The 21654-nt window shown below is 39.5% G+C and overlaps 1 protein-coding gene across 2 annotated transcripts; it reads right to left on the bottom strand.

Annotated features, from left to right (window-relative positions):
- Positions 1-587: 587 nt before the first annotated feature.
- On the bottom strand, positions 588-19442 carry PGRMC2 (progesterone receptor membrane component 2). 2 transcript variants are annotated; one of them, XR_012435092.1, is made up of 3 exons: positions 18320-19442; positions 3675-3830; positions 588-2719 (listed from the first exon to the last, which is right to left on the bottom strand). XR_012435092.1 is itself a non-coding variant. In XM_005555906.5 (3 exons), exons 1-3 carry the CDS (start codon positions 19416-19418, stop codon positions 2622-2624), a joined length of 672 nt encoding a protein of 223 aa, XP_005555963.2. In that variant the 5' UTR covers positions 19419-19442; the 3' UTR covers positions 588-2621. The 2 variants fall into 2 exon arrangements, 1 of the variants encoding a protein (XP_005555963.2); XM_005555906.5 differs by having other exon boundaries at positions 19001-19442.
- Between the last annotated feature and the right edge of the window lie 2212 nt (positions 19443-21654).

A 21654-nucleotide genomic window follows, 5' to 3' on the forward strand; every position in this document is an offset into this window, starting at 1 on the left:
AGGTTTTAAAAACCTGATCTGTAACTGTTACGGGTTCATTTTCTAATGCAGAGAAACTGGCTAGTACACAGAGTATAGATTTAATGTGGGAGATATGCCAACTTGGAAATGCTACCCAAAGATAAAAATCTAAAGACTATCAAAATTTGCTGTTTTCTAAAATCATACATTAGAATTTTGTGAAGTCTCCTGAATGACACAAAACCAAATGAAGGGAATCAGATCAAAATTACCTGAGTAAGGCCATTTCAAGTGCCTGACAAAGATGGTCAATATTAACTTGAAAAATTAGTGTTTCCTAAGTGTTTCTGTTCATAACAATTACCTGAGGCATTCCTTACAAATAAATTCTGAGGCCCATTCTCTTTAGATTCTGGCTTAGCAGGTGGTAGGTCTGGATTGAAGGCTAAGAATCTGTACCTTAAGCAATTCTAATTATCAGGCAAGTTTGGAAAATAGGGCTAAGCAGTAGAGTGTGTGGGGGGAGGGATGGGGGGCAGGGACAGGAACAATACCAGCACTGTCTGGTCCCCTCATTCAAACACTACCTGAAAAACTACCTGAGAATGAGAAACATTCAACTGAAGTTGAGGAATTATCTACAGAACACTGTTTATTTCAAGTCCAAAACATAAATTACTCATTTTTCTTAACAGACCACGTAACTTTTACTGCATGAATATTTAGGGTTTCTCTAGTCATAAGTACAGTTTATTACCAGACTTTAGGCTCGAATGATTCATATATATAGATATCAGTTTACTACAGAGGACATGTACTTTTAGCATTTTTTGTTGAGGAAATATTTTACATAAAAACACAAAGCATTTACCAGCACTCCACACCTGTCTTCAGCAGATTTGGCTGAAGATGACTTTCTACAAAGCACTCCAAGACTGAGTAGAATGTAGCATTTTACATACTTTAGCTTAGTGTTGCAGTTAAAAGTTCCCCTTTGTTTGATGGCTTCTGCATATAGCTACAAAGCAGAAGTCTTTTAACTGGCGACTTGTTAAATAAAATTGTTTTAAGTGAACTTGTCCCCAGCCCAGAACCTAAGTAGTCATAATGAAATAAAATAATTGAAATATGTGGGGCTTTTAGTAAGGGCTTTTTCAGCCTATTAAAAGAATAATTTAGTATCAGTGCAATATTCTTTTAATGCTTTGTGTTCAATACATCTAGTATAATCAGTTGGCATCAAATATAAAGTAAAAAGATGTACATTTAATATACTAATTCTTACCTGAATAATCTCAGATTTCTGGAGAATGTTCTACAAAGTGGAATTTATTCCTAAAGTTATGCTGAATGTGGTACAATGTGTACAACTTGGTTACCCAGTGCCTGCTTTTCATTTCCAAGATTTTTCCTTGAATCAAATGCACAATCTTACAACTGTTATCATATTGCACTGGCTTACAGTTCTGTATATAAAGTCCAACTCAAGCTTATTTTGGTTTATTGTACATGCTTTATTAAAATGGTACTTGTATTTACAGTATCTGCAGAAAGAGTCCCTTCCAAGGCGCTCACACACACATTCAGACACACCCATACAGATATCCACTCCACAGCCCCATGCACCCACACCAGTGAGATGTGGAGGGTCAGACTCCTAAAATTAGGCAGCTGTTGGGGATAAGAATTGATTTTTCAATTTTTTTTAAAACAGAAAAGCACAGGGGAATGCATTTGGCCATCACAATGCTAATTGAGTTTGTGTATATTACATATATGGCAGTTAACACTGAATATTCCTTTTACATTCTATATACACAGAATGATATCAAGGTTTTACGTTCAACAGAATATTCCAACTTCAGTCTTAATGCTGCTTGTAGTGACTTCTGAATTCATTATAGGGGCTTTCCCTAAAAATAATTCAAGTCTATGTTAAGTGAAATAAGGCACAATTAATATTGATTTGATTTAGGGAAAGGGAAGGAAAGAGAAGGGATAAAAACTGGTTTCAAATGATCTTTCTGTTGGGGAACTAGCTCTGACTTAAACCCACCTGAAATTTCTTCTAATTTCCAAAGATTTATAAAGATTTTTTTTTTTTCCCTGACAAAGCCAAAAACAAAAGTTTGGGAATTCACATTTTAATGTTCCAGTAGCCTAAACTACTCAAATTGATGTGTACCCCCACCTCCCCTGATCAGGTCGCCTCCCTCACCAATGGTAAAATAAAAACACACTATGTGACAGAGGAGTCCCTTGACGTTTCTTGAGGAGATCTGTACACTTGAGTAGCAAATACATATCTGGTTGTCTTCGATACATTTTAAAAAGAAAGAAAAAGAAGAAAGGAAAGAAGGAAATGAGGAAGGAAAGAAAAGAAGTAATATTGTGACTTTCTTGCTCTTTAAAGAAATCCCTGTCTCCTTCTTTTCAGGATGATGAAGCCCCACTAGACATTACAAACAACTGCAACAAATGAGTTTGGCAGCATAAATAATGTCTAGTAATCAAATCTTCATAGTGATATTCATTTATCTTGTACACAATTTGTTGAATGTTTTTCGCAGCAGGTGAATCAAACCCAGACGCTGGACATTCTGTGAAAGGGAGTAAGAATTGCAGCTCTGAAGGCCCCTGACTTTGGTTGTTTACAAAGTTCAATCCTGTTTATTGTGATCCTTGGTATCTTCTTCATCTGTATATTCTGATGGTTCTTCTCCTGGTTTTAGGAGTCTGCCTACATAATCATATTTTTCTGAAAGATACATCAAAAGAAAATCAGTGGTGATCAAATTTGTTTCATTATTCCATTACACAGAGAAAAGGCATTTGTCTGTTTTAGAATCATATAAAATATGATACTAGAATATTATGTAAATATTCTAAAATTGCTTCACCATGGCTGGTCTTTATACACATGTAAAGCTTGAACAAAAGAAAACAGGATTAGGGAACTTACAAGGCTTGGGAATTCTTTTCAAGGGAGTGGTCTGTACCAGTGATTCTCAGTTGGATACTGCATCAGAATCACTTGGACATCTTTTGTAAAAATGAGTTAAGTACAGGACCCATCTCAGTACCCAGCCAAACCAGAACAGTTGTTCCAAGGGACCCAGGGGTCAGATAAACAGCTGGGACAGCGTCACACAAGTGGTAAAAACTGATGTTACGAGGGCATAATAAAGGGGAACGATATTTTTTACCTACATTTCAAGTGTTAAGACCTGTAAAATCATTTTAGAATAAATTATAGTATTGAAATCAGTAATCAATTCAGTTTTAAATATAAGCCTGTATTTTAAAAAAACTAAACCTTAATGAACAAGCTTTAAAGGACTACAAGTATCACAATTTTTATGAGGCTTAGAGTTTGTAACAAGTCATTTTTTAAATATGGATTTTCAAAATAAGTATCACATGTAACAACCATATTTTTATTTAGCTATTTTTTGCAATTTCCTTTTTTGGACAAGTCTCACTATGTTGCCCAGGTTAGTACTTATACTCTTGAGCTCAAGGGATTCCCATCAGCAGCTGGGACCACAGGTGTGTGCCACTCCACTCAGCTTTAGGTATCTTTAAAAATATTATCAAATAATGATGGCAACAAAAACAGATGACATCCTTAGGCTCTTAAAGCATGTGAAATAGTATATATTTTCTTTGAACAAATATTTAATTTTCCAAAGAATCCAACAAAATAAAAATACCTTTAAACTGCATTTCCCATTCTCGAACACTCTCCATTTGTACTGCATTCAAATCTGAGAGATCATCATATTCATCTCTAAGTGCATCTTTATCTAGGCAAAATGTGGCCAGTCCTCTGGAGGCATCCCTACCAGCAAATATTCCATATGGACCCGCTGGAAAAAAGAAAAGAAATTATTTAGATCACCTAACAATATTTTAGAATGTCTCAAAGGAAAAAGTAAAAAACAAAAACAAAACAAAACAACAACAAACAAACAAAAAATCCCTCATAATTCACATTTGTATATATCCTTAATTTCAAAACATGCACAGATACTAGATGGAATAAGTGAAGAAATTTGTTGGAAATCTGCCTTTTGACCAAAGTAAAGCTTTTCACTTACATCTTAAAACCCTCAATTTCAATTACTTCAGATACCCCCAAACTTAAATTCAAAATGAAGACTGTGAGGTAATGAGGGAGAAGAAAAAACTTAAGTGGTTAGGTTTAGAAGCCAGTTTGCTTGAGAGGAAATAATGTTTACTGGTTGCTATTAATAGTGGCATCCAAAAAAAAATAAAAATAATCAACAGAACATCATGTATTATGTACAGACTCAGCTGAATTGTGAATCTGTAACAATTTTCTCTTTGCTATCCTTATGAAGTTTGTAATTCTATGAGAAAACAGACTGTATCATCTTTGTGGTCCCAGTGACTAGTTCAGTGCTCAACACGCATTTAATAAATCTTTGCTGAGTGGTTTAATAAAAAAAGACCCATATTCAAAATAAATCACCTGACTACCATAATATATATACAATGATCTATATAAACTAAGAAAAGTCATTAGGGAAAATAGTAGCTCTTACTTGTCATGACTTTTGAGAAACAGAGGAAGTAGCTATAAGGAATAATTCTTCTGGACTGACACATTAAGCAATAATTAGCATTTTACCCAAGGAATTAGGTACCGTTCTCTCTGAGGAGAAATGGCATGACTGATGTGCTGACAAAAACCATTCCCACGGTCTGTCCTTGAGAATAGCAATTCGTTCATCTCTGTATCCTCAATGCCTAGCACTGTGCCTGGCATAAAGTAGGAATGAAATAATTTTCTTCCAAATGACTTAGCTGTAGTTCCAAATAAAACCAAACTCAAGATTCTGACCCTTCAAACAGATTCACTTATGGTAGGCAATTATGAACACTATTATGAACAACAACAGAGTGGTGAAAAAGAGGGCTTATAAATAAAAGAACAAAGTATGTTCTGATAAGCAAACAAGCAGAAAAAAACTACAACTTCCTTGATTTTTAAATGAGCAAAATGATTATATTCATATGTAAAAGCATTTAGGAAATTGAAAGTTATGTGTCAAAAAGTCTCTACTTTCTGAGAGTAGAAATTGAGGTTTCACTTAAATAGGTATCTAAGCATTTATGAGTATTAACTTGAGTTGCAAACAGCACTGTACTATAAAGTTAACCAGATGTGAAATTCATTCCCTGAAGTTTACTGCATGGAACTAGAAGTAGCATTAGCAATAATTTTAAGAGTAACATTAATAGGAATTGATACAGTAACATGAAAGTAAAGCTAACAGTTCCAGTGAAGTACATTTTTATTCTGCTTTTCTTATTCTTATTGCATTTTCCATATTGCTACTTGGTATCACACGACTATCAACAATTATTTAATCATTGAATGGTTATACATTATCCCACTGAATGGATGTGTACCTGTAATTTATTTTATCTATTAACATAGGCTACCATTTTATACTTTCAAATGTGTCTTCTATGTAAGAATATGGAATACAATTTACCACTGGCCAATATTCGTAACCTTCAAACTTTTTCTATCATCTCAACTGACATTCAAAAGGGTATTAACCAGGCTGGGTGTGGTGGCTCACGCCAACACTGTGGGAGGTGGAGGTGGGTGGATCACCTGAGGTCAGCAGTTTGAGACCAGCCTGGCCAACATGGTGAAACCTCGCCTCTACTAAAACTAAAAAAATTAGCCAGCTGTGGTGGCGTACGCCTGTAATCCCAGCTACTTGGGAGTCTGAGGCAGAATTGCTTGAATCCAGGAGATGGAGGTTGCAGTGAGTTGAGATCACGCCACTGCACTGCGGCCTGGCCGACAGAGCAAGACTCTCAAAAAAAAAAAAAAAAAAAAAAAAAGGGTATTAACCAGTTATGTCTGTGTGTGTGCACGCACATGTGTGTGCAAAATACACGCTTTGTGGCAATGGGTGTTTTCTGGAGGACAAGGAGAGAGACAGAGACAGAGAACTAGTGTGTGTAAAAATAACATTTCCTGAGAAACAATGACAAAAAAATATATAAACATTATGTTTACCCTTAATGCTGACTAGACCAATGTTTATAAACTTGAAAAGCAAAAAGTGAAACACACAAAAGGAAAAATAAAACTAATAAAGGCCATAACAATCTACAAATGGAAAATGATAGTTTCAATTTTTGAAAGAATTTTCCAGCAACCTCACTTTCCTCTCAGATTTCCCAAAGTGGAAGGGACAGACTTTGCCTTCCTCACTTGGCAGATAAAAAACCGGAGCAGAGGCATTCAGTGTGATTTGCCTAAAATTACTGACAGAACTGGGAGTACTACTTCCACTTTCCTAAATCCTCCAAACAGTGTATCTCAAGAAAACACATAGAAGACTCACAAGTCCAAAGACGGAGTAACAACCAGGAAAACAGAAGCATCTTACTATTTACAAAATTTCAAGAGAATGAAGATTTTCGAATATTTATTAAATCAAAATGGAAGAGAAGTAACAAAAAAGCTCTACTCAATAGCTCTTCTTAGCATTCTATTATAGTATTTATCTCCATGGCCTGCAAACATTAATATACTTCAGGCACTTCAGAGTATAAGCCATAGAACACATTTAAATGATACAAAGAAGATAAAATCATTATAAAAACAGCAATCAGAAAGTCCTCCATCTTTGAGTATATTAATATATACCAGTGCATTCTCTAATAAATTTCTCTACCAACTTCCCTAAGAAAGCTTCAACACTGAATGAATAAAAAAAAAATTTCATAAAATATGCTCTTTCTGGGGTACGGTGGGGGGGAATGAATGACTTGGTAAGAGTGAACTTGAGTCAACAGTTAATAATCCAAGCCAAATTCTAGACAAATGATGTTCTGTTGACTCTTGAACAGAAAAGAATAATTCAGTGATTAACATATTCCCCTACTGCCTAAACTATATTAAGCTGTCTTCTCCATATGTTTAGAATTTCCCTCAGGAAGCATTTAACTTCTGCAAAGGTCTTTTTGGTAATAGTTTTCTATGCTCTTTCCTGTAAGACCATTAACAAATTTTTTTGTTTTTTGAGACAGGGTCTTACTCTGTCACCCAGGATGGAGTACAATGGCTCGATCATGGCTCAATCATATTTCACTGTATGCTCTACTTACCTGGGCTCAAGTGATCCTCCTGCCCTAACCTCCCAAATAGCTGGGACTAGAGGCATGGCCCACCAGGCCTGCCTAATTTCTTTTATTTTTTGTAGAGACAAGGTCTCACTCTGTTGCCCAGCTGATCTTGAACTCCTGGCCTCAAGCAATCCTCCTGTCTTTGCCTCCCTAAGTGTCAGAGTTACAGGCCTAAGGCACCATGCCCAGCCTTCTGTAAGGTCATTAAAGAATATAACATTAAGAACTAAAGTTGGAACTGGATAGGTTACTCTGAGGAAGGAGGATTTGAGGTCTAATAAAAGGATATTTCCCTGCATTCATAATACAATCAGGAGCTTATCTGAAAAGTCAGCAATACCTTCCCATTCCATTACCCCCTTACATAACAAACTTAAAATATTTACCAATTCTAATATTTTGGTAAGTATACTTGGCTATTCATAACATTAAAACAATAGGGAGCTACCCAAATAAACCAAATTTGAAATGGTTTAAGTCTGTTGCATGGTATAATTTATTTATTTATATTAGTATTTTTTTTGAGACAGTCACACTCTGTCACCCAGGCTGGAGTGCAGTGGTGTGATCTCAGCTTACTGTAACCTCTGCCTCCTAGGTTCAAGTGATTCTCCTGCCCCACTCAGCCTCCCAAGTAGCTGGGATTACTGGGTGTGGCACCATGCCCGGCTAATTTTAATATTGTTGGTAGAGAGGGGGTTTCACCATGTATGGTGACTAGGCTGGTCTTGAGCTCCTGACCTCAGGTGATCTGCCCACCTCAACCTCCCTGTGCCCAGCTTAATTTATTTCTAAAAAGGCTAGTTTACATAAACTGATCTGGTTATTTTTTATTATTAAGGCTCATTTAGACACTAACAGTTCAGTAATAACTAGAAGAATTAAATTCTGTTGCTTTATCAAATATTAAAATATAATGCTGATCCAAAAATAGCCTCCCAATTTTAAGCAAATTCTTGCTACAAAAAATGAACAGCATTATTCAGTCAAAGCAGATACTCTGAAATGTACCTACATAACAAATATTCAAGGACATCATTTTAAAGATAAATTTTATTTCAAAGCTATTGTTAAATATACCAACATGAGGCAGGCGGATCACGAGGTCAGGAGATCGTGACCATCCTGGCTAATGTGGTGAAACCCTGCCTCTACTAAAAAATACAAAAAATTAGCCGGGCATGGTGGCAGGCGCCTTGTAGTCCCAGCTACTCGGGAGGCTGAGGCAGGAGAATGGAATGAACCTGGGAGGCAGAGCTTGCAGTGACCTGAGATCTCGCCACTGTATTCCAGCCTGGGAGACAGAGCGAGACTCTGTCTCAAAAACAAAAAAACAAAAAAAACAAAAACCAACATGATAGTATACTAGTCAGAATTCAGATTTCATTTAGTTTTTAGAGTCAATCCAACTTGTGGTCAAGGTATTTTAAAGTTCAATAAACCTATTAGTTACTGTATCCTAAAACTGCTTACTTTAATATAATCAGTTAGAATGAGGTGACATACTCTTGAAACAGCAACAACATATGTTCATTGTAAAATGTTTTAAATATTACTTTAATAAACAGAAAATTCCAGGAGGAAGTAAATAAAATATGTAGTAACAGATAATTCTGTGATTATTAAGATGATTATATAGCTACCTTAGTGTTTCTAAGGGGATATTTTAGTTATTCTCACTATTTAAAAACCACATCTCTGAGAGATGAACTTTAATTAATTAAAGTTTATCAACAGTGCAGTTTTCAGGCCTGTTTTGACAAGTCTTTTGTGATTATAAATTCAGTAACTAATAACACTTAGTATTGCGTAATTTATTCCAAATAAGATTATAATGAGCCTATCAACAAATGAGGCAATACGTAAAAGTGATTAACTGAACTAATAAATTTTTTTATGCTTAGGTCCAGTAAGTCCCAAGACTTTTAGAGAGAATGCAGTATGGTAAAACTGAAATAAAACCTCTCAAGAAGACAGATACTTGGGTTCTAGAGGATCCACTCAACAAGTAACAATGAGCAAGTCTCAATTTCTGTAGTCCTTAGATCCCTCAAATATAAATTAGGAAAATTATTTTACCTGCCTAAAGTTGAGGCCAAACTAAATAATCTCTTGAATAGTATGACTCTATAAGAGACTGAAAATGAAATTTTGCTTCTGAAATTTGAGCTACTGTCAAAAGCTCCCAGCAACACTGTGAACTGAGCATATGGCCTTAACTCCAGGGTCCATGGGTAGGCTGGGGTAAAGACGGAAAAATTAAAACTCCAGGCCCGTGCCACTTATGGGAGTGGGGCCTGAGTTTATCCAACCCATGTAGAATGAAAATTCCAAGGTGAAAAAATAGTATGAACGCAGATATCTACAGGAATGAACACTCAAGATGACTTCAAGTATTGGGAAAAAGGGATTACTCCCCTTTTGGGGAAACATGTTGGGACAACTAGATAACCTTCTGTTAAAAAACACAACCCCTTGGGAGGCCAAGGTGGGTGGATCCCGAGGTCAGGAGCTTGAGACCAACCTGGCCAAGATGGTGAAACCCCATCTCTTATACTAAAAATACAAAAATGAGCCGGGCGCAGTGGTGGGCACCTGTAATATCGGTTACTCGAGAGGCTGAGGCAGGAGAATCGCTTGAACCCGGGAGACGGAGGTTGCAGTGAGCCGAGATGGCGCCACTGCACTCTAGCCTGGGCGGCAGAGCAAGACTCCTTCTCAAAAACAAACAAACAAACAAACAAACACACACCATCCCACCAAATTTGGACTCTAATTTCACATCTTAAAGCAAAATCAATTTCAAATGGAACTAAAAAACTGAAAACATAGAGGTACTAAAAAAACTACACATTTTTAAAAATAATTTTTAAGTGCATAAAGTCTTTAAATATACTACATAACTTAGCAGCCATAAAAGATAAATTTGAATATATAAAACCAAAAATTTGTGTGGTTCAAAAAAAACACCATCAATAAGTAAAAGACAACTAAACTAGAAAAAATATTTGCAGCAAAGGCTGATTTACTTTACAAAGAACAACTAAAATTTGTAAGATCTATATGATGATTGAAAAACTGTGCCAAGGCTGGGCGCAATGGCTCATGCCTGTAATCTCAGCACTTTGGGAGGCTGCGGTGGGCAGATCACCTGAGGTCAGGAGTTCGAGACCAGCCTAACCAACATGGAGAAACCCCATCTCTACTAAAAATACAAAATTAGCTGGGTGTGGTGGCACATGCTTGTAATCCCAGCTACTCGGGAGGCTGAGGCAGCAGAATCACTCGAACCCAGGAGGCAGAGGTTGCAGTGAGCTGAGATCATGTCACTGTACTCCAGCCTGGGCAACAAGAGTGAAACTCCGTCTCAAAAAAAAAAAAAAAAAAAAAAAAAGAAAAACTGTGGCAAAGAATATATGAATAAGCAATTTGTAGAAAAGGAATCATAAATGACTCAACTTTTTAAAAAGAAGTCCAACCTCACTAAGTAAATGAGAAGTGTAAATGTAAACAAATATTGAGATACCATTTTAACCCAGATTGACATAGACCAAGAAGCTTAATATCACGTTTTTGGCAAGAAGTTAGAAACAGGCATTTTCATCAAGTGTAAATTGGTCTAACCTCTCTGAAGGGCAGTTCGGAAACAAGAATCCAAATTAAAAATGTCCATATCCCAAGCCTCAGTAATTTTATTTCCAGGAATTTACTTGATAATCATAATTTTACACACATGTGTAAAATGACATGTACATATTTATTGCATCATGCAACAGGAGATTGAAAACAAATGTTAACGGTGGACTGTTAAATTATGACATTCATCTAACAGAACGTTAAGAACGTTATGCATGTATTTAAAAGAATAAGATGGTTCTCTATACTGATGTGAAAGGCTCCTGTGATATTAAAATATTGTGAAGCGTATGCATAGTATACTATAATTAGAGTGGGGGGAAAGGAAGATATCCACACGCTTGTACTTCCACCGAAAATAGCTCTAGAACAATACGTATACTGGTCCTTTGCCTCTTTGGAAGGGAACCTGGTGGCTGGGAGTAGTTGTGGGAAACAGACTTATTTTTCACTGTATATCCTTTTGAATTTTCTATTTTGAGCATGTATTACTTAATTTAAAAAATCATTGTTTTAACTTACGTGAGGCCCTATTTCACAACACACCCAAACCACTTTACAGGGCCACTTTCACAACTTAGGGCTCATAGAATTTTACAGGAAATACTCCAAAATTAAAAAAAGTAATTACTGAAGATAATAAGTTCACAATAAAAAATATAAACTACATGAAGAAACAAACCATCATAGAGGAGTGAGCACATATAACAGGAGAACTGGCATTCCAAGAATAAATAGAAGCAGATTAAAGAACTAAAGTAAATTTGCTTAAAATTATTAAGAAACAGTACATAAGGAAAGATTAAGAGACATTAAGAATAGATGAAAACCTAATGTATATCTACTAACAGTTCCAGAGGAAGGAACAGAGATAATGGAGGAGGTAATAAGTAACAGCAAATTTTCTGGGGAAAAAAAAAAAAAAGGACAATTATGTCCAGACTTGAGTAGACTTTGGTACATGGTAAATAAAATCAAAACCACACCTGGACAAATCCTAGTAAAAGAGGAAAACCCCAAAGACAAAAAGATCTCAACTACAACCAAAGGGAAGAAACAGATTAACAAGAGTAAAGACAAACTACAAGCCGACTCCCCACCAAGTGGAAGACAAAAGAGCTGAGGTAAAATAAGGTCAATGTACACTTTTTTTTGAGACGGGGTCTCGCTGTGTCACCCAGGTTGAGTGCAGTGGTGTGATGAAGGCTCACTAATCTTCTGGGCTCAAGCAATCTTACTACCTCAGACTCTTGAGTAGCTGGGACCACAGGTGCATGCCACTATGCCTGGCCAATTTTTTATATTTTTGTAAGAGACAGGGTCTCGCCATATTGCCCAGGCTAGTCTTGAACTGCTGGGCTCAAGCAGTCTTCCCACCTTGGTCTCCCCAAAATGGTAGGATTATAGGTGTGAGCCACTGTGCCTGGCCCACTCTCCAATTTTATATTCTAAACCCAAACTATTATTCCTGAGTGAGGACAAACAAAAAAATTTTTCCTGCCAGTGAAAAACTATAGGACATACCTCACTAAAATAAAAAGTGAACTCCAAGAAATGAGATGCAAGAAACAACAGTAAATTAAAAAATGATAACCATGCTGGTAAATTTAAACAAGAACTATTTTAAAAAGATAATTTCATCAATTTTGGGGTGGACTCTGAAAAAATATAGTGAAACTAAAGTCTAATAGTGATACTGTGGAAAACAGGATGGGGGAGGAATCAGAGTTAAAGCTTTCTAACCAGGGCCTCAACATAAGACTATGTACAATGCAGGGGATACTATCCATATTTGTAGTCATGGCAGTTTTGCTTATTTATTAAGAAATAATCTGTCAAATGTCAGTAAAGTATCTTAAAGAGGCAGCTTTTTCTAATTCACACTAAAATGATGTTTGGCTAAAATTCTTATATTATTCAAAAGCATAGGATAGTCAGCTATAGCAAAAACTTAAGGAAATCACCAAAAGGATAGAAATAGAATACATCGACATCAGTAGAGGGGAGAAAATGGAAGAAATAAATCAGTCTGAGAAGGAAAAATAGTGGGAAGAGAGGCAAAGAAAAGTAAGGTGAAGAGAAATCACAAAATAAGATGATAGAAATAAACCTAAATATACCAGTAATCACAAAACATATACACTAATTAAGCTATTAAAGGACACAGTGCTAATATTAGATTTAATGAAAAAATCCAGCTATATGTCATTAATGTGAGAAGAATAAAACAACACAGATTGACTAAAAGTAAAGGGATGGAAAATGAAATATTGTGTTAATACTAATCAGATAAAGGCTACAGCCAAATCTGAAAATCAACAGTATTAAAGATGTTTCTAATATGATCAGTTCTAGATCTACTGCTAGATGGCTTTGCTCAGTATAGTAGGCATAGTAATAATCTCACTTCAGAACATTCTCATACCCAGTCTTTGTATGGCTGGCTCTGTTACGTTTTTGCTGAAATGTCAAGTCCTTTTTCTTGACAATTTAACACAAAAAAGGTAACCTTGCTTAGCCACTTAATCTAAATAAAGTCCTTTGTTATCCTCTATTCCCATTCTATTAATTTCTTTTACAGCATGTTTAATTACAGATTATAATTACATACTGAAATCCTTGTTTACTGCCTGTCTTCCTTAATAGACTATTAACTCCATGAGGATAGGAAAACATCTGTTTTGAAGACTCAGTTAACTCAATTTCTCATATCTTAAGGTTTTACTGTAATGAAATCCAGGGAAGTCTTTCTCAGTATTTAAAAACGGAGCTGAAATCCTATTATTAAAGATCCTGAGGCTGGATATAGGATCCAAAAGAATACAGGAGTTATACAGTCAGGTCTGTCATGAGTGCACAGGGAAAGGAGTGGTCTATGTCAGAATGTTGAAAAAATAATTAAAAGAATTTGAATGGCTAATTCCAGATGTTATTAAATCTACTCCTTTCTTCCACCCTGAATAATAGCTTCCAGTTTCAACCTATCCTTTTATAATATGCTTTAGTATTTAACACAAATACAATGCCCTCAAAGATTAAAAACAATGGGATGATGTTGAATTCAGAGCCAACTAAGTATAACTAGTAGAAATTTGAGCAGAATATAAAAAAACCATCAGAAAACCTGGCTAATCCTTTTAGCTTACTGGTAGGTAACAGAAGCATATGGGCATTAGCCCAAACAACAAAGCCAGTTGGCTTCAAAGCAAGAAGCTGGGATGAGGTGGGTAGTGTCAACTTTAGGACATCCATGAAGAAATAGGTAAGATGGGGTCCGGTTTTTGTGATGCAACTCTGCAAACATAGAGTTTCCAATTCTGCAAACTAAACTATTTTTTTTTTTTTTTTTTTGAGGCGGAGTCTCGCTCTGTCGCCCAGGCTGGAGTGCAGTGGCCGGATCTCGGCTCACTGCAAGCTCCGCCTCCCGGGTTTACGCCATTCTCCTGCCTCAGCCTCCTGAGTAGCTGGGACTACAGGCGCCCGCCACCTCGCCCGGCTAGTTTTTTGTATTTTTTAGTAGAGACGGGGTTTCACTGTGTTAGCCAGGATGGTCTCGATCTCCTGACCTCGTGATCCGCCCGTCTCGGCCTCCCAAAGTGCTGGGATTACAGGCTTGAGCCACCGCGCCCGGCCCAAACTAAACTATTAAATAAAAGTGAACATACTGAAGATAAAGTTTAAAATGGAGGAAAAACACTTCAAGGTACATGTGTTTTTTTCCCCAACCTCCTAAATATTAGGCATCTCATGGGGTTCTTCTTATGTGACTTTTTTCTTTCAGTGGAACTTAAAAGGTAAGTTGGAAAAAATATAGCTTTGGTATATGTCAAAGAATACTCTACCTGGGATAAGGGAGCAGCAGTGTTATAAGTTTCAACAACGCGAGATAAACTATCAAAAAGGTCAAGTGTGTAATTTTTTGCCATTCCAAAAAAATAAAAGCACTGTTTTAGTAAAGTTCCACAGCAGTAATATTAAATCAAAGTGTTAAAAATTATACTAGCTGTTTGAGTCTTCAAAACTTATGATTCTGTAAACATGTGAAACTGAATAGACTATGTTATGATACAATGGGAAGGATTGAAGCTATGAAAACCTGGATTTAATTCTTAGTGTTGCCACCTACTAGATATGTGGCTTTGGGCAATCTCATAGGGCTGTTTGAAAATCAGAGATACTAAGCTCAATAAATGAAGTTTCCTCCTCCTCCTTCGACCTTTAGAATCAGTATTTTCAACAACTCTCTGGGAAGACAGAAATACTCTAAAAGGTGCCTTGTTAGTGCAACAGGTGGCACGCCAGTCTCACAATCTGAAAAAAACCTAAGTGCACCGTCCAAAACGGTAGCCATGGGGGTGCTGAGCACTTTATATGTGGCTGGTGTTACTAAAGAACTCAAGTTTTAATTATATCTAATTTTAATTAATTTACATTTAATTAACCACTTGGGGCCACCATTTTGGGCAGTATAACATAAAGCCATAAAAGCATTTTTTTTGAGAGAGAGTCTCATTCTGTCATCCAGGCTGGAGTGCAACGGCACGATCTCAGCTCACTGCAACCTCCACCTCCTGGGTTCGACTGATTCTCTTGCCTCCCGAGTAGCTGGGATTACAGGCACCCACCATCATGCCCGGCTAATTAGAAACAGGGTTTCACCATGTTGGCCAGGCTGGTCTCGAACTTCTGACCTCAGGTGATCTGCCCACCTTGGCCTCTCAAAGTTCTGGGATTAAGGTGTTAGCCACCGTGACTGGCCTTTATTTATTTATTTAATTTTTTTTTTTTTTTTTTTTTTTTTTTAGTAGAGCTGGGGTTTCACCATGTTTTCCAGTCTGGTCTCAAACTCCTGACCTCATGTGATCCGCTTGCCTTGGCTTCCCGAAGTGCTGGGATTACACATGTGAGCCACCATGCCTGGCCGAAAGCATGTTTTTTTGAGGCTTTATATCCTTGGATTTAGGGGAACCAGGGAAGGGTATGCAGAAAAACAACAGTAAGATTCTCTACAAGTTATGCTTGGTGAGTTAGAAAAATAAAAGATTCTCTACAAGTTTATCACAGGATGCAGTTTACTAGAAATAGTATAGATAAGCTTTGTGGTAATATCCATCTGGATTTATCAGACATACATGTGATCCAAGCCAATCTACCTAAAATACCTAAACCTCAGATTCTCCATCTGTAGAGCAGCAATACTTACCAACTTCACTGAGGAATTATGGAGATAAAAAAATTAATGGATGCTTAACAAATCTGGTTTTCTTTCTCCTCCAATATTCAGTTTTACATGACCAAACTTTCCTCACATGCTGGCCAAGCGCCTAATCTGTTACTAAATTTAATACTTGCAAATACAGTTAATGCCAACTGTTTGCCAAAATGTGTACACTCCACCAAATTTATTGTCAATATTTAATTAAGAGTCTGAACTTTAAAAATGTATGTCTAAAAATAAACATATGTTCAGCATTATGGAAAAATCTCACAAAATTTAATCCTAAAACCATTACTGTGAAATTAGAGTAGATATTGGTTAGGCACAGAAACTAACAATTACTGCTTCTGAATTATTCTGCTACAAAACTGCTTAATTTATGAGGATGAAAATAATTAAAAGCAAAACTGAACTTGTATCTGTTTTACAGCCAGAAATTTGGCTTTAAGATTTTTTGAAAAGTACTACTTATTACATTTTCTATTAATATGCAATGTCAACATATTCTGAGCCCATAAAATGATCTGGCTTTCTTTAAGGTTCCTTTCAATAATAAAATATTCAAATATCTGTTAGGCTGTTGATTAACTGTAGAATACTAACTGTATATCACTCTTAGGTTGTTCATCAGAACCTAGGAACTGGCAGAAACTAATCTAAAACTGACTTCTCCATTGTAATCTCAAGAGCCTCCCTCAGTGCACTTACCATAAAAAAGCAATCTACCACCTATGACTCTTAATTTTTATTATTTTTTTTAATACAGAGTCTCTCCGTCGCCCAGGCTGGAGTGCAATGGGGCAATGTCGGCTCACTGCAACCCCTACCTCCTGGGTTCCAGCAATTCTCCCTGCCTCCGCCTCCCGAGTAGCTGGTATTACGGGCACCCGCCACCACACCTGGCTGATTTTCTCGTATTTTTAGTAGAGACGAGGTTTTGCCATGTTGGCCAGGCTGGTTTCGAACTCCTGACCTCTGGTGATCCACCCGCCTCGGCCTCCCAAAGCGCTGGGATTACAGGCGTGAGCCACCGCGCCTGGCTTTAATTTTTAATTTCTATCACAGAACAAACATTTGCCTCTGGAGGCTGCCAAACTGTCTCTATGACTGTCTCTCCTAGCTATTTTCAGATACTGCCAAGGCATAATGTGTGAGGACTAATACAATTCTTTGTACTAATACTTTGTTTTCTTCAGTGGCAGTTCAGACAGAGGGTACAAAAGCTGATCTTTCAGCTGGGTAAGGTCTATATTAAAAATTTAAACCTGTACAGGATTTCTAATCACTTAACACACATTTTAATACTAATGGGGAAAAAGCTTGAACTAGGTATAAAATGCTGTGTAAATCCTTGATTTAAAAAAAGTTTACTTCACTTGGCCTGTTTAAATACTGTACTTTGGCCCTGCTCTCTTGTCCCACGTGTGCTTAAGTAAACAAAAATGTATTAACCATTTCAGCTGATATAAGATTTCAGTAGACACCTTGTGTTCACATTTATATAACTAGAAGCAAAAACTCTGTAAACTATGTATTCACTTGGTTGGATTAAATGTGTATATATACACAGAAGTACAAACAACTAAGAAATAAATTACGTAATTCAACAACAAAAATCTATTTCTTATCTCTAGTCCAATGAACAAACTACAAACCAAAGCACTTCTAAAATATCTTCCAGCTACCAACCACTGAAATCAGAAGTATATATTTTTAAGTGTCAATAAATCTCAAACACTTAGAGATTAAATTAAGGAGAAAACCAGCTTATTTCCAGACTGTCAACCCTGTGACTTTAAGGCTTGGATGTACTCTCTCCAATACCAGGTCACTTTAGGTCTCTAATTTAATTATTTATTCTTATTGTAGTCACCACTTTTCTTTTTTTAAAGCTTAGTACTAATCAGTGCACAACCAGGATGTACAGTGTTGCTCAACTCTATGATATACCAACAGGTTCCATGAGTCTGGAGTTTATTAACATAATCCAAAATGTATGCTATAACCACACTGTAAAACAAGGGCTTCTAAATCAACTACCCTACACAAAGTTCTCTGAAAACAAATTTCTAAAAATCTTTAACTTGCATAACTGGCACATGGGGGTATGAATCTACGACTCTTCTAAGTTTTTTCTCCTCAGTTCTGCTAAGTGAAAACACAAGTCATTATCAACGTGTACTTGAAAAGCAGAAAAAAAAAAAAGAAAAAAGAAACGAGAGACATGCCTGCTGGGTATAGGAGCTCCACCCCCAAAACTCAGGGCGAATATCCTTACCAGTCTTTAATAAGCTCTGCATTCTGGTCTGTCCTCATCCCACATACCTTGTTAATCATGGAAAGCAACTCCGAACTAAAACTGGTTTAAAAAGAGTCCGAGGTGTTGCTTATTCGTCCGGACTTCAGAGACTGGAGGGTTGGGACTTTACATGCCCCTAAACGTGGCCTTACGGAGAGCAATACAGCGAGGGAAAAAGGAGATCAGTGGCCAAAAAAAAAAAAAAAAAAAAAAAAAGGAGCGTGAGGCGGGGGCAAGGAAAAGAAAGCTGTGAATTACAGAGCGTAAAACTTTAGTTTAGGTCCCAACTTCAGAAATCTCCCTTCCCTGGTGCCCCAACCACCCCAGGAATTAGGAGACTCAAAAGAGGTTAAGGGCCAGCGCTGATCGGTGACAAATGTAACGATTTTGAAAAATCCAGCCAAAAAAAAAAAAAAAAAAGACTGCGAGGAGACATGGCATGGAAGAAAGATGAATGCTGGTCGCTGGTCGCTGGGGCGCCAGCGGGGACCCTGGTTTCGGGAGAAGAGCTGGAGGTGCCCGCAGCTGCGGGGGGGCGGTGTATGCGTAGGGGCGGGGCGGGCCGTCCCAGGTGCGGCGGCCGAGGCGCGGGGGTCCAGGCGACGAGAAGGCTGGGCAAACTAACCCGGTGCCCAGAGGCCTCCCCGTCCGAAGGGGGTCGTGCTTGAGCTGTAGTGGGTCCTTCCCCTCCCCTTCCAACTCCTCACCCGGGCCGTAGAACTTGCTGCCTTTGGTCACGTCGAAGACTTTCCCATTGACCGCGAGCAGGATGCGCGGGTTGCGGGACCCGTCGTACTGGCGCAGCTGCTCCAAACTGAAGTCCCGCTTCTTCATGCGAGGCAGAGAGGCAGCGGGGCTCTCCTCGCCCGCCCCGGCCCCGGTCCCCAGACCCCGCCGCCCCCAGCGCACCCACAGCCGGTAGGCCCCCAGCAGCACCAGCGCCACCAGCGCCACGTTCAGCAGCATCTCCCCGCCCCCCGTCAGAAGCGCCAACGCCGCCGCCGCCCAGCCGCCCCCTTCCGCTGCCGCTCCCGCGCCGCCCGGACTCTCGCTGCCGCCGTCGCTGCTGCTCTCGCTGCCACTCCCCAGGGTGCCTAGCTTCACGTCCCCATCACCCGCCGCCATCACTGCCCGCCAGCGCCTTCCTCCTCCTCCCCGCCCCCTGCCCTCCCCAACCCCACGGCCGGCCCCGCCCATCTGGGGGCCTCCCAGCCAATAACGTGAGGAGAGGGGGCGGGGTCAGGGCCGCTCCTGATTGGGTGTTGACGGGGTAACGTTGTCTCGGATCTCTCCCACCGCCTCCCTTCTTTCGCTGGCCGCGCACGCGTGCGACGCCCCGCCCACCTCGCCCCACACTTCCCTGCTCTAGCTGCAAGCCTCCGCTAGGTTAAGTAGACGAGGGGGGCGGGTCTGAAGAGAAGATGCTACGGCGGCCGCTCGGACGCTCTTGGGCGGGGCGAGACCACAGCGCGTGCGCCGGCTCCTGAGCGCCACGCGCTCTCCTCTTGCTCCGTAACCCCTACGGGAGGCACGCCCCTCCAGTTCCCTGGCTCTGCGCGTGCGCCCGGGAATCGCTTCGCTTCCCAGGCCTGGGTTCGCGTCCGCAAACTCCCGCCTTCTTGCGCTCGCTCCGCCCGGGAGCTTCACGTGCGCCTTGGCGGCTACGGCGGGGGCAGATCCGGGCGGGACGCCTGGCGGAGGACAGGTGGCTTGTGGGAGGCTGGGGCATAGTTGAGCTGCAAGGCGCAAACCCATGAGGGGCATCTGCTTTTTCCCAGGGCGCTGTGGCGTTTTTCGGGAAACCGGCAGCTTGGGCGCGCAGACCGGGAAGCGGCGAGAAGTTTTGGCGACGAGCTCGGGTCTTCCTGGAACGGAGAGAAAGCACGGAGCCCGCACCGGGCTTCTCTGGCATCGGCAGTCTACGTGCTCCTCGCCCTGGCACCGAGCAGCCACTCCCCGCTGGGTTTGGCCAAGGCTGCTCTTGTAGAATTTTAAAGGATTTAGAGTCTCGTTATTCCTTGAATCATAATCTCTGCGGCCGTAGGGAAGTGGACAGGTTGAGGTCGTCTTTCTATTCGTCATTCACTCTTATTTGCAGATTCTGTTTTATGTACTTGGGACGACTCACACCTTAAAATTCTGGTGTGAAAAAGTGACCTCTGAAGTCTCACGCACTCGACTCGTTTGACGTGTTCTCTCTTGCCCTTGTCTGTTGTCTTGAGTCTCATAGGATAGGTTTGAACCTTTCACTGTCGGTTTTGGAGGAGCCACTGAGGATACTGATGGGGCAAGTGACAGGGTCGATACTCTTGTAGAGAGGTTATATAGCAGCCAGATGTCTGAAGGATTAGAGGCAGGGGAAAGAGTGGGAAATCAGTAGGCTAGGGTATTTGTGCGTGAGGTGAGGAGACTCAGAGCTAGTGGAGACATTAGAGCAGGGGTTGGCAAACATTTTTTGTAAAGGGCCCGATTATATTTTAAGTCTCTGCCTTGAACTACTCAACTCTACCTTATAACGAGAAAGCAGCCATAGACAATACTTGAATGAGTGCGGCTGTGTTCCAATAAAACTATGGACATTGAACTTTTCTTTTTTTTTTTGAGACGAGTCTCGCTGTGTTGCCCAGGCTGGAGTGCAGTGGCCGGATCTCGGCTCACTGCAAGCTCCGCCTCCCGGGTTTACGCCATTCTCCTGCCTCAGCCTCCTGAGTAGCTGGGACTTAGAGGCGCCCGCCACCTCGCCCGGCTAGTTTTTTTTTTTTTTTTTTTGGTAGAGACGGGGTTTCACTGTGTTAGCCAGGATGGTCTCGATCTCCTGACCTCGTGATCAGCCTGTCTCGGCCTCCCAAAGTGCTGGGATTACAGGCTTGAGCCACGGCGTCCGGCCGACATTGAACTTTTAATATAATTTCAGGTATGAAATATTCTTTTGATTTTTAAAAAATCATTTAAATATGTAAAAACTTCTATTTTTTAGTCCTGGAGAGGTGTAGAAACAACTTATGAGCCATATTGCTGAGCCCTACATTAGAGGTACTTGAGGGGAGTGACACAATTGGTAATGAATAACCATATACTCTATCCTTCAATATGGAACACTTTTGGAAGTAAAGTGGGGCATTAATAATTATAGCCGGAGAACAGGAGTTAAATCAGTTTATCCCAGGCAAACCTAAAGGAATAATCACCTTAAGGTTAAGGGTTAGGAGAAGTCAAAATTGCTTTAGGACTTAGTAACAGAAAATGGGAGGTGCCAGTGAAGGAAATAGGAAGATAAAGAAGAAACTGGTTTTGAGGAGAAGATAGCTATAGCAGTCCCAAGAGCCATATACAGTTGGAACAACATTGATAGGAAAGAAGA

Source organism: Macaca fascicularis, chromosome 5 (assembly GCF_037993035.2).
Source record: "Macaca fascicularis isolate 582-1 chromosome 5, T2T-MFA8v1.1".
NCBI lineage: Eukaryota > Metazoa > Chordata > Mammalia > Primates > Cercopithecidae > Macaca > Macaca fascicularis.